We start from the raw sequence: 16,996 nt of genomic DNA on the forward strand, positions 1-16,996 counted from the left end.
GCAGGGGTGTCTAAACCAGTGATACAACTTTGGGACTAGAGATTCAATAGTTATTCCTTAGAAGGAGTTATGAGGACTTTGCATGTAGGGAAACTAAGTGAGCTCCTTAACTGGAGCCACTTAACCTGGGAGCCATGAAGGGTCATACCACCCATTCAACAGGGATAGTAAAAATCCTGACCAGTGGCCTTTGGAATGCAGCAGGGAAAATGGGAATATGCAACATGCAAGGACAGATGGGGGAAAGTGCATCACTGAGGAGTCCCAAGCCTCCAAAAAATGCACTTTCAGGATGCCAGTTCACACTCCTACAAATGCTTGAATACCATGCAGAGCATTTGCTTTAAATATTTTTGCTTTAAAAGAAGCAAAAATGAAACCACCCACAGGTGTGAGTCTTCAACACAGGGCATGCTGAATTCTCATGGGAAAATCATAAATATTGAAGAGAAAAGAGTCTATGATGACAAAGCCCTAGTAATTAACATCAGCAGCCATAGCCAAACAATGAGCTCACACACCAAGAAATATAAATGATTTAAAAAAAAACTCTGAGAATATTTAGAATCTCCATAGAGATTTTTGCAAAAACAGAATCCATAAGTCTAGAACAGGACTGAGAAGGAAGAAATGTTGATATGAGAGAATGATCTGAGAAAATCAAACAGACTATGAGATGGAGAGATACCTACGAAAGTGCAGTTACAAACCACAAAGATACAGTTCCAATACTGATCAAAATGGAGTAACAGGATTTACACTTCTGCCTGAAACAACTGAAAATCTGGACAAGACATGTTAAACACTGGTTTTCAGATACTGAATATTAGGCAAGATAGTGATCTATGAGAGAAGGAAATAAAGACCCATGACTGCCCCTTCTTACTGCAAGGAAGATTTTCCATGCTGTAACACAGCAATGGGAAGCCAGGCAGAGAAAGAAGTCTCCCCAAAATGAGGTGATACCATCTGGGGAGACCAAGGCAGCTACTATTCTCTGTTAGCCTTTGCCCTGCCTTTGTACTGCAAGACCAAATTTGCCTACTACTCCTGGTATCTCTTGACTTCCTATTTTTGTATTCCAATCCTGTGATGAAAAGGACACCGTTTTTGGTGTTAGTTCTAGAAGATCTTGTAGGTCTTCATAGAATCGGTCAATTTCAGCTTCTTCAGCATTAGTGGTTGGGGCATAGACTTGTATTACTGTGAAGGTGAACGGTTTGCCTTGGAAACGAACCAAGATCATACTGTCGTTTTTGAGATTGCACCCAAGTACTGCACTTCAGACGCGTTCATTGACTACATGAGGTCTACTCCAATTCTTCTAAGGGATTCTGGCCCACAATAGTAGATATAATGGTCATCTGAATTAAATTCGCCCATTAACACCCATTTTGGTTCACTGATTCCTAAGATGTCAATGTTCAACCTTGCCATCTTCTGCTCGACCATGTCCAATTTACCTTGATTCAGGGACCTAACATTCCAGGTTTCTAGGCAATATTGTTCTTTACAGCATTGGACTTGACTTTCACCACCAGACACATCCACACTGAGCATCATTTCCATTTTGACCCAGCCACTCCATTTTTTCTGGAGCTATTAATAATTGCCCTCTGCTCTTCCCCAGTAGCATATTGGCCATTCTTTCTGGGGCTATTAATAATTGCCCTCTGATCTTCCCCAGTAGCATATCAGACACCTTCTGACCAGGGGGGCTCATCTTCCGGTGTCATATATTTTTGCTTTTTCATACTGTTCATGGGGTTCTCGCACTGAGAACACTGGAGTGGGTTTGCCATTTCCTCCCCCAGTGGACCAGAATTTAACAGAACTCTACACTATGACCTATCTGTCTTGTGTGGGCTTGAACAGCATTTCATTGAGTTATGCAAGCCCCTTCATCACAAGGCTGTGATCCATGGGGAAAAAAAATGTATATATATATATACACACACACACACACATACTCAAAATATAAGTGAAAGTCTCTCAGTCATGTCTGACTCTTTGTGACCACCCCATGGACTATATATATGTCTGTAAACACTGGTGAATATGAATAAGGTCTATCAGTTCAGTTCAGTCGCTCAGTCGGGTCCAACTCTTTGTGACCCCACGAACCGCAGCATGCCAGGCCTCCCTGTCCATCACCAACTCCCAGAGCTTACTCAAACTCATGCCCATCGAGTCGGTGATGCCATCCAACCATCTCATCCTCTGTCATCCTCTTCTTCTCCCGCCTTCAATCTTTCCCAGAATCAGGGTCTTTTCCAATGAGTCAGTTCTTCGCAGCAGGTGGCCAAAGTTCTGGAGTTTCAGCTTCAGCATCAGTCCTTCCAAAGAATATTCAGGACTGGTTTCCTTTAGGATGGACTGGTTGGATCTCCTTGCAGTCCAAGAGACTCTCAAGAGTATTCTTCAACACCACAATTCAAAAGCATCAATTCTTCGGCACTCAGCTTTTTTATAGTCCAACTCTCACATCCATACACGACTACTGGAAAAACCATAGCCTTGACTAGACAGACCTTTGTTGGCAAAGTAATGTCTCTGCTTTTGAATATGCTATCTAGGTTGGTCATAATCTTCCTTCCAAGGAGTAAGCGTCTTTTAATTTCATAGCTGCAATCACCATCTGCAGTGATTTTGGAGCCCAAAAAAATACAGTCAGCCACTGTTTCCACTGTTTCCCCATCTACGTTATGGGACTAGATGCCATGATCTTAGTTTTCTGAATGCTGAGCTTTAAGGTCTATAGTTTAACTGATAAAACTATACCAATACCAGTCCCCTGGCTGTGAAAATTCAGTTAATGTAAGATGCTATCATTGATAAAACCTAAGTGATAGAGCATCACTGACTCGATGGACATGAGTCTGAGTGAACTCCGGGAGTTGGTGATGGACAGGGAGGCCTGGAATGCTGCAATTCATGGGGTCACAAAGAGCTGGACATGACTGAGTGACTGAACTGAACTGAAGTGATAGAGCCAAGAAACTCTATGCCACTTTTGCAACTTTTTATATTTCTTGGTGGTGGTTTAGTCACTAAGTTGTGTCCGACTCTTGCAACCCCATGAACTGTAGCCTGCCAGGCTCCTCTGACAATGGGATTCTCCAGGCAAGAATACTGGAGTGAGTTGCCATTTCCTTCTCCAGGGCATCTTCCCAACCCAGGGATAGAACCAGAGTCTCCTGCATTGCAAGCAGATTCTTTACCAACTGAGCTAAGAGGGAAGCCTTTTATATTTCTTAAATTATCTCAGAACTAAATTTAAAAGAAAGGAATGGTAAAGCAAAGAATCTGGAAAATGTAACAGGAAATTCTAATAAATGTTAACTAAATATAACAATGATAATTTTAAAAAAAACACAAAATTTATTTGGAGGAAACTGAAAAACCAAATGATAAATAGATCAAAAAAGATAGATTAGTGTTACAAGGCCAAGATCCTTGTCTTATTCAGAAGACTACATATAATGATTAAATTAAGACATTGTATATATAACATTTGCTACAAATACAAGTTACCAAAAACCATTCAAACAATAAAAACAGAATTAAAAATGTACAAAATAGTAAAAGAAACCAGAAAAATCATAATAAAAAAATGGAATTGGGGAAAAGGAAATCATGCCAACAAAGAGGATAGTAAGTAGGAAGAAAATAAGATTGTAAATTTCAACATGAATATCTGCGATCATACATTAAGCATATAAATATGAAAAGTCTACTACTATATTTTTCATATAAAGGCTGTTTATAGGATATCAACTAAAATCTAAGAAAGACTGAAAATAAGGGATGAAAAATACGTAATAGGTAAATCTAACTTGCATAAAGCAAGCTGGGATACAACAATATAAAAGAGTAAAAATAGAATTTAAGATACAACTGTTAATGATGAAAAGTAAATACATCAAGAATATATAACTACACTGAATGTTATATATTTATTCACTGCCTGGTGGCTCAAATGGTAAAGACTCTGCCTGCAATGCACAGCAAGACCCAGGTTCGATCACTGGGTCAAGAAGACTCCCTGGAGAAGGGAATGGCAGCTCACTCCAGTATTCCTGCCTGGAGAATCCCATGGACAGAGGAACCTGGCGGGCTACAGTCCACAGGATTGCAAACAGTAGGACATGACTAAACGACCAACACTTTCACTTTCAGAGTATATAAAGCAGAAATTTCAACAAAGAGAAAGCCATGATATATTGGAAAAGTTTAGCTTGTGTATAATAGAAACAAGAACCACTGGGCATGTGAAAGCAACAGATGTGGATGCATTTCCACTCTTCCTGTCTCAATTACAGAGGCAAAGTTATTAAACCAGATTCTGAACTTTTTGAAACTTTAAAATAAGGATATCCAAAACTATCTCAAACAATTAAATGAGATATTGATGTAGCATTCAAAATTCCTATAAAATGTGAAGTATTGTTGCTGTTCATAATATTGCCTTATATCTGACTAGATTTAAATGGTTTAACTTCAGAACACAAATTTAATTTACCCACTACTTTGGGACTCCTCTTTCTTGCTAAACCACTTTTTCGAAAGCTTCCACGAAGCAACTATTACGGTTGCTACAATAAGAACAGGTAAAGCAACGTAGATAGCCAGAAGCCACTGCTTCTTCCCGCCCTTCTCAGAAGTTCTTTTCGTGAGTAAACCTAAAAATAAAAATACATAAAAAATCAGAGAAAAAAATTAAGCTGTGTACTTTTAAGTTATAGCAAACTTATCACAATGTTCTTAATTTTAATCATAATTCAAGTAACAATGAAAAATAATAATAATTAGCCTCTAATTAAAATAAATGAATAAAAATAATAATAATAGAATCATAATATTTAAGATTGTCTCTATAAACTCTCATTCTAAAAGAACAGACACTAAGTTCCAGGAAGTTCTAATGTATTCTACCTTATACAGCAGCTACAGCAAAATCCCAGTATAAGTAGAACCCCATAACTTCAGAGACATATAACCAACAAACGTACATTATTACAAGGTGCATTATCACAGAATCCTACTATACCTGTGCATATCTTATTTATCTTTATTAGAGTGCTGGCTCTCCAACATTAGGGATCTGTTTTTACCCGTGGAGTCATTGCAGTGTTACTAAAATGGCACAGGCATAAAAAATAGGAGACATGATCCCTAACTCTAATTCTGCAACTAATTAGCACTGGGTATTCTTTAAGTTCCATGAGGAGTGAGGCTTTGTTTTACTATCTGTACATGCCTAGTGTCATATGATAAGCATCTGGCGTATATATTAGGAATTCAAGAAATATTTGCTAAATCAGTGAATGAATGACAAAAACTAAAGTCATGATAAACAAACAAAATACTGTTTTAGCATCTTTCTGTCATCTCTTTAACAGGAATTAATAGATTTTTATCATTTAAACTGAAAACTCTTTCAGACTAAAGGTTTATCTTCTACTTCCTTTATTTCTTCTATAACAGACACATATTAGTGCTAGACACAGGGTGTGTTGCTGGTATAGAGCTCAGATCACAGGATCAACCATAAACGTGGGAAAGGGTTGAAGGATAATATAAAGGAGAAAGTCAGACAAAAGTAAATAAAAATTATAAAGATACTCAGCTTCAGTCATATTGAAAAGTTAATATTAGGGGGAAAAAAGCAAGATTAAGAAAGCATATTGGTTTCTATTTCTTTTGGAAGCCTATTTGTTTACCTTTTAATTACAAATATTGGTTTCTTTCTAAGTGGCAAAAACCTAACTATGTTTTTGTGAAGGCAAGCAATTTGACGATTCTATTAACTGGATATATAAAAGAAATAGATACTTGCCCTGTTCCCCAGGCGATATTCTGGCTCTCGTGGTACAATTTGGAGGTACATAGCCTTCAGTACAATTGCATATCATCTGGGAAGTGCACACCTAGAATCATTTTTTTAAATTCAGATAGTCATTTAAAAATGTTTTCTCATAGAAAGCAAAATTATCTGATGGATCATCAGGCTTACTCTGGTATTTTCATCTAGTGTAATTTTGTTTCTTTGATCTATTTACAGAGATAATTCTACAAATCCAATGCTTGGTTTCTTAGCCTAAAGTATGCACAGATGCACACACATGCTAAAAAGGAGCTATAAAGTGAGGCTCACAATATTTGAAATATCTGGAAAACTTAACACCTTCAAATGTTCACCTGAAAATTTAGTGTGCAATTCCAGAACCATCTACTTAAATTCTATTGAAAATGACACCACTCCAGCAGTGTGTTAGAGCCAGCCAGTATCAGCTCGCAAGGACGACTGTGTACACTTCTTCCCATCTCCATTTTCAGTAACATCATGTGGTGGTCTGAAGTATCTGTGTACATAGATGAGGACTTGATGCTTCCTCAAGCTACTTGGTAAACATTTAACAGCATAGAACTGCCCTTGACCAGGATCGTTTGTTTACTTCATTAGTTTTTGTTTGTTTGATTTTTAAGCAAAAGTTTTTTGTATTCCAAGAGGGTATCAGATCATCTTTGTAATTAACTAATTAACGATAGAAACAGCTTTATGGTGCTTGCAATGTGTGAGCCTCCATTCTGAGCACTTTACATTGATTTACTCATTAAACCCTCACAACCGTCCTGTAAGGCTGGGACAATTATTATTCCCACTCTAAAGATGAATAACCTGGAGGCATAGATATTTAACTTGCCAAAAGTCACATGGCTAGTAAGTGGTGGAGACAGAATTTATTTTTTTTTAATTTATTTTTAAACTTTACAATATTGCATTGGTTTTGCCAAATATCAAAATGAATCCGCCACAGGTATACATGTGTTCCCCATCCTGAACCCTCCTCCCTCCTCTCTCCCCATACCATCCCTCTGGGTCGTCCCAGTGCACCAGCCCCAAGCATCCAGTATCGTGCATCGAACCTGGACTGGCGACTTGTTCCATATATGATATTATACGTATTTCAATGCCATTCTCCCAAATCATCCCACCCTCGCCCTCTCCCACAGAGTCCAAAAGACTGTTCTATACATCAGTGTCTCTTCTGCTGTTCCGTACACAGGGTTATTGTTGTTACCATCTTTCTAAATTCCATATATATGCGTTAGTATACTGTATTGGTGTTTTTCTTTCTGGCTTACTTCACTCTGTATAATAGGCTCCAGTTTCATCCACCTCATTAGAACTGATTCAAATGTATTCTTTTTAATGGCTGAGTAATACTCCATTGTGTATATGTACCACAGCTTTCTTATCCATTCATCTGCTGATGGACATCTAGGTTGCTTCCATGTCCTGGCTATTATAAACAGTGCTGCAATGAACATTGGTGTACACATGTCTCTTTAAATTCTGGTTTCCTCAGTATGTATGCACAGAGTGGGATTGCTGGGTCATAAGGCAGTTCTATTCCCAGTTTTTTAAGGAGTCTCCACACTGTTCTCCATACTGGCTGTACTAGTTTGCATTCCCACCAACAGTGTAAGAGGGTTCCCTTTTCTCCACACCCTCTCCAGCATTTATTGCTTGTAGACTTTTGGATCACAGCCATTCTGACTGGCGTGAAATGGTACCTCATAGTGGTTTTGATTTGCATTTCTCTGATAATGAGTGACGTTGAGCATCTTTTCATGTGTTTGTTAGCCATCTGTATGTCTTCTTTGGAGAAATGTCTATTTAGTTCTTTGGCCCATTTTTTGATTGGGTCATTTATTTTTCTGGAATTGAGCTGTAGAAGTTGCTTATATATTTCTGAGATTAGTTGTTTGTCAGTTGCTTCATTTGCTATTATTTTCTCCCATTCTGAAGGCTGTCTTTTCACCTTGCTTAGAGTTTCCTTTGTTGTGCAGAAGCTTTTAAGTTTAATTAGATCCCATTTGTTTATTTTTGCTTTTATTTCCAATATTCTGGGAGGTGGGTCATAGAGGATCCTGCTGTGATGTATGTCGGAGAGTGTTTTGCCTATGTTCTCCTCTAGGAGTTTTATAGTTTCTGGTCTTATGTTTAGCTCTTTAATCCATTTTGACTTTATTTTTGTGTATGGTGTTAGAAAGTGTTCTGGTTTCATTCTTTTACAAGTGGTTGACCAGTTTTCCCAGCACCACTTGTTAAAGAGATTGTCTTTAATCCATTGTATGTTCTTGCCTCCTTTATCAAAGATAAGGTGCCCATATGTGTGTGGATTTATCTCTGGGCTTTCTATTTTGTCCCATTGATCTATATTTCTGTCTTTGTGCCAGTACCATACTGTCTTGATGACTGTGGCTTTGTAGTAGAGCCTGAAGTCAGGTAGGTTGATTCCTCCAGTTCCATTCTTCTTTCTCAAGATAGTTTTGGCTATTCGAGGTTTTTTGTATTTCCATACAAATTGTGAAATTATTTGTTCTAGCTCTGTGAAGAATACCATTGGTAGCTTGATAGGGATTGCATTGAATCTATAAATTGCTTTGGGTAGTATACTCATTTTCACTATATTGATTCTTCCAATCCATTAACATGGTATATTTCTCCATTTGTTAGTGTCCTCTTTGATTTTTTTCACCAGTGTTTTATAGTTTTCTATATATAGGTCTTTAGTTTCTTTAGGTAGATATATTCCTAAGTATTTTATTCTTTCCGTTGCAATGGTGAATGGAATTGTTTCCTTAATTTCTCTTTCTGTTTTCTCATTACTAGTGTATAGGAATGCAAGGGATTTCTGTGTGTTGATTTTATATCCTGCAAATTTACTATAGTCATTGATTAGTTCTAGTAATTTTCTGGTGGAGTCTTTAGGGTTTTCTATGTAGAGGATCATGTCATCTGCAAACAGTGAGAGTTTTACTTCTTCTTTTCCAATTTGGATTCCTTCTATTTCTTTTTCTGCTCTGATTGCTGTGGCCAAAACTTCCAAAACTATGTTGAATAGTAATGGTGAAAGTGGGCACCCTTGTCTTGTTCCTGACTTTAGAGGAAATGCTTTCAATTTTTCACCATTGAGGATAATGTTTGCTGTGGGTTTGTCATATATAGCTTTTATTATGTTGAGGTATGTTCCTTCTATTCCTGCTTTCTGGAGAGGTTTTATCATAAATGGATGTTGAATTTTGTCAAAGGCTTTCTCTGCATCTATTGAGATAATCATGTGGCTTTTATTTTTCAATTTGTTAATGTGGTGTATTACATTGATTGATTTGCGGATATTGAAGAATCCTTGCATCCCTGGGATAAAGCCCGCTTGGTCATGGTGTATGATCTTTTTAATGTGTTGTTGTATTCTGATTGCTAGAATTTTATTAAGGATTTTTGCATCTATGTTCATCAGTGATATTGGCCTGTAGTTTTCTTTTTTTGTGGGATCTTTGTCAGGTTTTGGTATTAGGGTGATGGTGGCCTCATAGAATGAGTTTGGAAGTTTACCTTCCTCTGCAATTTTCTGGAAGAGTTTGAGTAGGATAGGTGTTAGCTCTTCTCTAAATTTTTGGTGGAATTCAGCTGTGAAGCCGTCTGGACCTGGGCTTTTGTTTGCTGGAAGATTTTTGATTACAGTTTCAATTTCCGTGCTTGTGATGGGTCTGTTAAGATTTTCTATTTCTTCCTGGTCCAGTTTTGGAAAGTTGTACTTTTCTAAGAATTTGTCCATTTCTTCCACGTTGTCAATTTTATTGGCATATAATTGTTGATAGTAGTCTCTTATGATCCTTTGTATTTCTGTGTTGTCTGTTGTGATCTCTCCATTTTCATTACTAATTTTATTGATTTGATTTTTCTCCCTTTGTTTCTTGATGAGTCTGGCTAATGGTTTGTCAATTTTATTTATCCTTTCAAAGAACCAGCTTTTGGCTTTGTTGATGGAGACAGAATTTAAACCAAAGAAATCTGGTTTCAGTCTCTGCCCTTGACCACTAGGCTATGCTACTCCTGAAAATGATATAAAACACCTCTCAATTTCTAACATCTCAATTTAAGAATGTGATTCTAATTCCTGTATTCCATGGCTAAGATATACATGGAAAAAAAGTGTTCTGTTTGCAGTTTCCACTGCCCTAGCTTCTGTCATATCACTTTCATGTTGTAATGTGTGTGTGTGTGTGTGTGTTTACTCTGAAATACTGGCTTGGCCAAAAAGTCCATTCATGCTTTTCTAGAACATCTTACAGAAAAACCAGAATGAATTTTGGGCCAACCCAATATCTCATTGAAATAATATTGCCTTTCTCAAGAGACACATGTTGTCAGTTCAGTTCAGTCACTCAGTCATGTCTGACTCTGTATGATCCCGTTGACTGCAGCACACCAAGCTTCCCTGTCCATCACCAACTCCCAGAGCTTACTCAAACTCATGCCTATCAAGTCGGTGATGCCATCCAATCACCTCATCCTCTGTCATCCCCTTCTCCTCCTGCCTTCAATCTTTCCCAGCATCAGGGTCTTTTCCAGTGAGTCAGTTCTTCGCATCAGGTGGCCAGAGTATTGGAGTTTCAGCTTCAGCATCAGTCCTTCCAATGAATATTCAGGACTGGTTTCCTTTAGATTGGACTGGCTGGATCTCCTTGCAGTCCAAGAGACTATGAAGAGTCTTCCCAACACCACAATTCAAAAGCATCAATTCTTTGGTGTTCAGTTTTCTCTATAGTCCAACTCTCACATCCATACATGACTACTGGAAAAACCACAGCTTTGACTACATGGACCTTTGTTGGCAAAGTAATGTCTCTGCTTTTTAATAATGCTGTCTAGTTTGGTCATAACTTTTCTTCCAAGGAGCAAGCATCTTTTAATTTCATGGCTGCAGTCACCATCTGCAGTGATATTGGAACCCCCCCCCCAAAAAATGAAGTCTCTCACTGTTTCCATGGCTTCACCATCTACTTACCAAAAGTGATGGGACCAGATGCCATAATCTTAGTTTCCTGAATGTTGAATTTTAAGCCAGCTTTTTCCCTCTCCTCTTTCACTTTCATTGAGGCTCTTTAGTTCTTCTTCTCTTTCTGCCATAAGGGTGGTGTCATCTGCATATCTGACGTTATTGATATTTCTCCTGGCAATCTTGATTCCAACTTGTGCTTCATCCAGCCTGGTAGTTCACATGATGTACTCTGCGTATAAGTTAAATAAGCAGGGTGACAATATACAGCCTGGACATACTCCTTTCCTGATTTGGAACCAGTCTGTTGTTCCCTGTCCAGTTCTAACTGTTACTTCCTGACCTGCATACAGATTTCTCAGGAGGTAGGTCAGGTGGTCTGGTATTCCCATCTCTTTAAGAATTTTCAACAGTTTGTTGTGATCCACACAGTCATGGGCTTGGGCATAGTCAATAAAGCAGAAGTAGATGTTTTTCTGGAACTCTCTTGCTTTTTCTAGGGTCCAACAAATGTTGGCAATTTGATCTCTGGTTCCTCTGCCTTTTCTAAATCCATCTTGAACATCTGGAAGTTCACTGTTCACGTACTGCTGAAGCGTGGCTTGGAGGATTTTGAGCATTACTTTGCTAGGTACACATGTTGTCATTGTGTTGTTACATTTGGATCACTTCATTTAGGTGATGTCTTCCAAGTTTTTTCCACTGTAAGTTATAACGGTTCCATTGGAGGAGATAACTTGTGTATGTAATATGGACAAATGTAAGTATCTGGGTCCTCATAAGAGTTTCACCCACTAGTTTTAGCATCTGTTGATAATGATTTAACTCCATTATTTCTTCTCTATTGTTTATACTATTAAAGAGTTTTCCCATATCCACCCTTCTAGAGGACTATATTTCCTGCTACCCTAGCCGCCAACTCTGCTGAGTACCTGGTGCTGCCAGAACCCCTGCAAGCCGAGCAGCTGCACCACCTCCACACCTGGCCCTCACTGGGGCACACCCAAGTCCTCCAGGGCAGCCTCAGGAGCAAACCCCAGTGGATGACCCACATCCAGAGGTGGAAATAAAACCACAGTTGAAACCCAGGGGCAGTGTGACTAAGGAAGAAGAACCAAAGCCCTCCCACCAGCTGTACAAGCTGCAGATTAAATCCATGTGATCAACTAGGCAGACTCTGTGTCTATGGAACATATATAAAAGGACATTGAGAGCTCCCACAAAAGAAAACACACTAGTTCTGACAGCTGTGGACATTGGAGGCAAGAACACACAGGAGTAGGAGCAGATTAGAATCTGAGCTGCCCCCACAGCAAGTCCAGAGACCAGCACAGTGTTGGAGGGCATCCTAGGGAGGTGAGGTGGACTGTGACTCCCAGCGAGGGAAAGGACGCTGACAGCAGCGACTCAGAAAAAACATTTATTATTCTTGCATTTTGACTTGTTCTGTAGATTTTTTTTGGATTTTTCCTCTTTTTTTCCCTCCCCCGCCCCCCCATTGTAGTTGTTGATTTTATTGGCACTTGAAATCTAACTAAGCTTTTGAGCTTTTTTTTTTTTGTCCCCTCATTCAAATTTTTTCATTGTTGTTATAAACCTCTGCCTTCTTGTTGGGCTTTTGCAGTTCTGGACAGTTTTGGTGTTTTTTTTTTTCTTTTCTCTTTTTTAATTTTAATTTTTTAAACCTATTATTATTTTTTCTAAATTTATTCCTTTGTTTGCTTTTCCTACTGTTCTTTTCCCCTTGCAGTTAATTTTAATATATATAAATCTTATTTATCTACTTCTATTTAACTTTGCATGTCTATTCTTTCTTTTCTTTCTTTCCTTTAGTCTCAACATATTTGTTAGTTTTATTTTCATTGCTTTATACCCCAATTGGCACCTTGGTTTAGTTTTGTTTTCCAGTTTATGCTTTAGTTATTTTTGTTCTGGTAGACATAATTTTTGGTTTCCTTTGTTTGCCAGGTCAAACTATTGCCCTTTATATTTGTTGTACTGTTTTTATTTTGCTTATGGGTGTATATGTATATATGTATATTCAGTCACACTTTTTATTGTTGTTATTAACCTCTGCCTCTACATTGGGCCTTTGCAGTTCTGTGGAGTTTTCCTTTTATTCCATTTCTTTTTCTTCTCTCTTTTTTTTTTCCTCTTTTTTATAATTTTAACTTTTAATTTTTTTTAATCTATTATATTCTTTCTACATTTATTCCTTTGTTTGCCTTTTGTACTGCTCTTTTCCCCTTGCAGTTAATCTTTTATATAAATCTTCTCGATCTGCCTCTATTTAACTTTGCATATCTATTCTTTCTCTCTTTTCTTTCTTTCTTTTCCTCTCAACACATTTGTTCATTGTTTTTTTTTTTTAATTCCTTTATTTCCCACTTGGCACTTTGCTTTAGTTTTGTTTTCCAGTTTGTGCTTTAGTTAGTTTTGTTCTTAATTAGTAAATATAATTTTTTATTTCTGTTGTTCACTGAGTCAATCTATTGTACTTTATTGTTGTTGGAATGTTTTGACTTTGCTCATGGGTGTATATGTATATGTGAATATTCCATTATTTCAATTATTATTTGCCTGATTCTGTAACTGCCATTTGTCTGGGGTCCAAGTTTGGTTTCTCATTTTTTGATATTTGTTTTTATCTCACTTAATGCCATAACAAACCACTTGTGGAAACTTTGTTCCTGAGATCAAGCTCTGAGCCTTTGGAGTGGGAGCACTGACTCCAAGATGCTAGACTACCAGAGAACTAACGCTAAGGGGTATCAAATAGTGAGAATTCACACAAAGGAAACCACTGGAATACAAGACTAACATCACCCAACCGCCAAAGCACCCTGTGCAGGACTCCTCATCTAAACAACAAACAAAACAAAAATACTAACAAAATCATCAGAAGACAGGATTACCACCTCTCTCAGTCTTGCCCATCAGAGGAAAAACAACAAACAAAAATTCAGCACAAATCTCACCCTATAAGAAATTTACACAAACCACTGGATCAATCTTACAGGGCAGACACCAAAAGGAAGAAAGAATTCAACCTTGAAACCTAGAAAAGGAGACCTCAAACACAATAAGTTAGAAAATGAAAAAGCAGAGAACTACTACACAAATGAAGAAACAAACTAAAAACACAGAAGTCCAAATAAATGAAGAGGAAAGAGGCAAGCTACCTGAAAAAGAATTCAGATAACTGATAGTAAACCTTGAAAGCAAAATGAAGAAAAATTCAAGAATCAATTAACAAGGACCTAGAAGAATTAAAGAATGAACATGCAGAGACACACAATGATTGAAATTAAAAATGATCTAGAATGAATCAAGAGCAGAATATCTGAAGCAGAAGAACGAATCAGTGAGCTGGAAGATAAAATGCTGAAAATAACTTCTGAAGAGCAGAATAAAGTAAAAAGAATGAAAAGAACTGAGGATAGTCTCAGAGACCTCTGCTGCTGCTGCTGCTGCTGCTAAGTCACTTCAGTCGTGTCTGACTCTATGCGACCCCATCATCGGCAGCCCCCGTCCCTGGAATTCTCCAGGTAAGAACACTGGAGTGGGTTGCCATTTCCTTCTCCAATGCATGAAAGTGAAAAGTGAAAGTGAAGTCGCTCAGTCGCGTCCAACTCTTCGCGACCCCATGGACTGTGGCAATATCAAATGCACCAACATTTGAATTACAGGGATCCTAGAAGAAGAAGAGAGAAAGAAAGTGTATGAGAAAATTTTTGAAGAGATGGTTGAAAATTTCCCGAATATGGAAAGGGAAACAGTCAAGTCCAAGAGGCACAAAGAGTCCCACATAGGATAAACACAAGGAGAAACACATCAAGACACATACTAATCAAACTTACAAAGACTACACACAAAGAAAGAATATTAAAAGCAGCAAGGGAAAAGCAACAGGTAACATACAAGGGAAACCCCACACGCTTAACAGCTGATCTTTCAGCAGAAACTCTGCAGGCCAGAAGGGAATGGCAGGATATATTTAAAGTACTGAATGGGAAAAATCCACAACCAAGATTACTATACCCAGCAAGGATCTCTCATTCAAAACTGATGGAGAAATAAAAAGCTTTTCAGACAAGTAAAAGTTAAGAGAATTCAGTGCAACCAAACCAGCTTTACAACAAACACTATGTGGACTTATATAGTCAAGAAATACAAGAGAAGGAAAAAGATCTATAAAATCAACCCCAAGCAATTAAGAAAAGGGCAATAGGAATATCTATATCAATAACTACTTTAAATGTAAATGGATTAAATGCTCCAACCAAAAGACACAGACTGGTTGAATGGATACAAAAACAAGACCCATATATATGCTGTGTACAAGAAAACCACTTCAGACCTCAAGACACATATAGACTGAAAGTGAGAGGATGGAAAAATATATTCCATGCAAATGTGAAGCAAAAGAAAGCAGGAGTAGCAATCCTCACATCAGAAAAATAGACCTTAAAATAAAGATTACAAGAGATAAGGAAGGACACTACATAATGATCAAGGGATCAATCCAAGAGGAAGACATAACAATTATACCTCCTATGCACACAAATAGGTGCACCTCAATACATAAAAAAAAAAACACTAACAAACATAAAGGAGAAATTGACAGTAACACAATAACAGTAGGAGACTTTATTCCCCCATTCACACCAATGGACAGATCACCAAAACAGAAAATTAATAAGGAAACACAAGTCTTAAATGATATATTAGATGAGATGACTCTCGTTGACATCTTCAGGACATAGCATCCAAATGCAGAAGAATACACCTTCTTCTCAAGTGCACATGGAACATTCTCCAGGATAGACATTTTGGGTCACAAATCAAACGTCAGTAAATTTAAGAAAATTGAAATCATATCAAGCATCTTCACCAACCACAACACTCTGAGATTAGATATCAATTACAAGAAAAAAACTGTAAGAAACACAAACACATGGAGATTAAACAACATGTTTCTAAATAACCAACAGGTTACTGAAGAAATCAAAAGTGAGGAAACGCCACAAAAAAGAGAACTCCACAAACTGCCAGAATACAGAAAGGCCACCCCAAACTCAGCAATGTAAACAAGATGAAGAGACAGAGGAATACCCAGCAGGTAAAGGAAAAGGATAAATGCCCACCAAACCAAACAAAAGAGGAAGAGATAAGGAATCTACCTGATAAAGAATTCTGAATAATGATAGTGAAATTGATCCAAACTCTTGAAATCAAAATGAAATCACAGATAAATAGCCTGGAGACAAGGATTGAGAAGATGCAAGAAAGGTTTAACAAGGACCTAGAAGAAATAAAAAAGAGTCAATATATAATGAATAATGCAATAAATGAAATTGAAAACACTCTGGAGGCAACAAATAGTAGAATAACAGAGGCAGAAGATAGGATTAGTGAGGTAGAAGATAGAATGGTAGAAATAAATGAATCAGAGAGGATAAAAGAAAAACGAATTAAAAGAAATGAGGACAATCTCAGAGACCTCCAGGACAATATTAAATGCTACAACATTTGAATCATAGGGGTCCCAGAAGAAGAAGACAAAAAGAAAGACCATGAGAAAATACTTGAGGAGATGATAGTTGAAAAATTCCCTAAAATGGGGAAGGAAATAATCACCCAAGTCCAAGAAACCCAGAGAGTCCCAAACAGGATAAACCCAAGGCAAAACACCCCAAGACACATATTAATCAAATTAACAAAGATCAAACACAAAGAACAAATATTAAAAGCAGCAAGGGAAAAACAACAAATAACACACAAGGGAATTCCCATAAGGATAACAGCTGATCTTTCAATAGAAACTCTTCAAGCCAGGAGGGAATGGCAAGACATACTTAAAAGGATGAAAGAAAATAACCTACAGCCCCGATTATTGTACCCAGCAAGGATCTCATTCAAATATGAAGGAGAAATCAAAAGCTTTTCAGACAAGCAAAAGCTGAGAGAATTCTGCACCACCAAACCAGCTCTCCAACAAATACTAAAGGATATTCTCTAGACAGGAAACACAAAAACGGTGTATAAATTCGAACCCAAAACAATAAAGTAAATGGCAATGGGATCATACTTCTTAGTAATTACCTTAAACGTAAATGGGTTGAATGCCCCAACCAAAAGAC

At 37.6% G+C, this 16,996-nt stretch overlaps 1 protein-coding gene across 1 annotated transcript in view; it reads right to left on the reverse strand.

Annotated features, from left to right (window-relative positions):
* ADAM32 (ADAM metallopeptidase domain 32) overlaps nt 1–16,996 on the reverse strand; it is a 176,570-nt gene that overhangs the window by 13,180 nt on the left and 146,394 nt on the right. Inside the window, exons 18-19 of the mRNA XM_025278234.3 lie at nt 5,840–5,930; nt 4,523–4,682 (exon numbers count right to left, since the gene is read on the reverse strand). Coding sequence (XP_025134019.3) covers nt 4,523–4,682; nt 5,840–5,930 — 251 coding nt within the window. The remainder of the gene's footprint in view (nt 1–4,522; nt 4,683–5,839; nt 5,931–16,996) is intronic.

Source organism: Bubalus bubalis, chromosome 1, assembly GCF_019923935.1.
Source record: "Bubalus bubalis isolate 160015118507 breed Murrah chromosome 1, NDDB_SH_1, whole genome shotgun sequence".
Taxonomy (NCBI): Eukaryota; Metazoa; Chordata; class Mammalia; order Artiodactyla; family Bovidae; genus Bubalus; species Bubalus bubalis.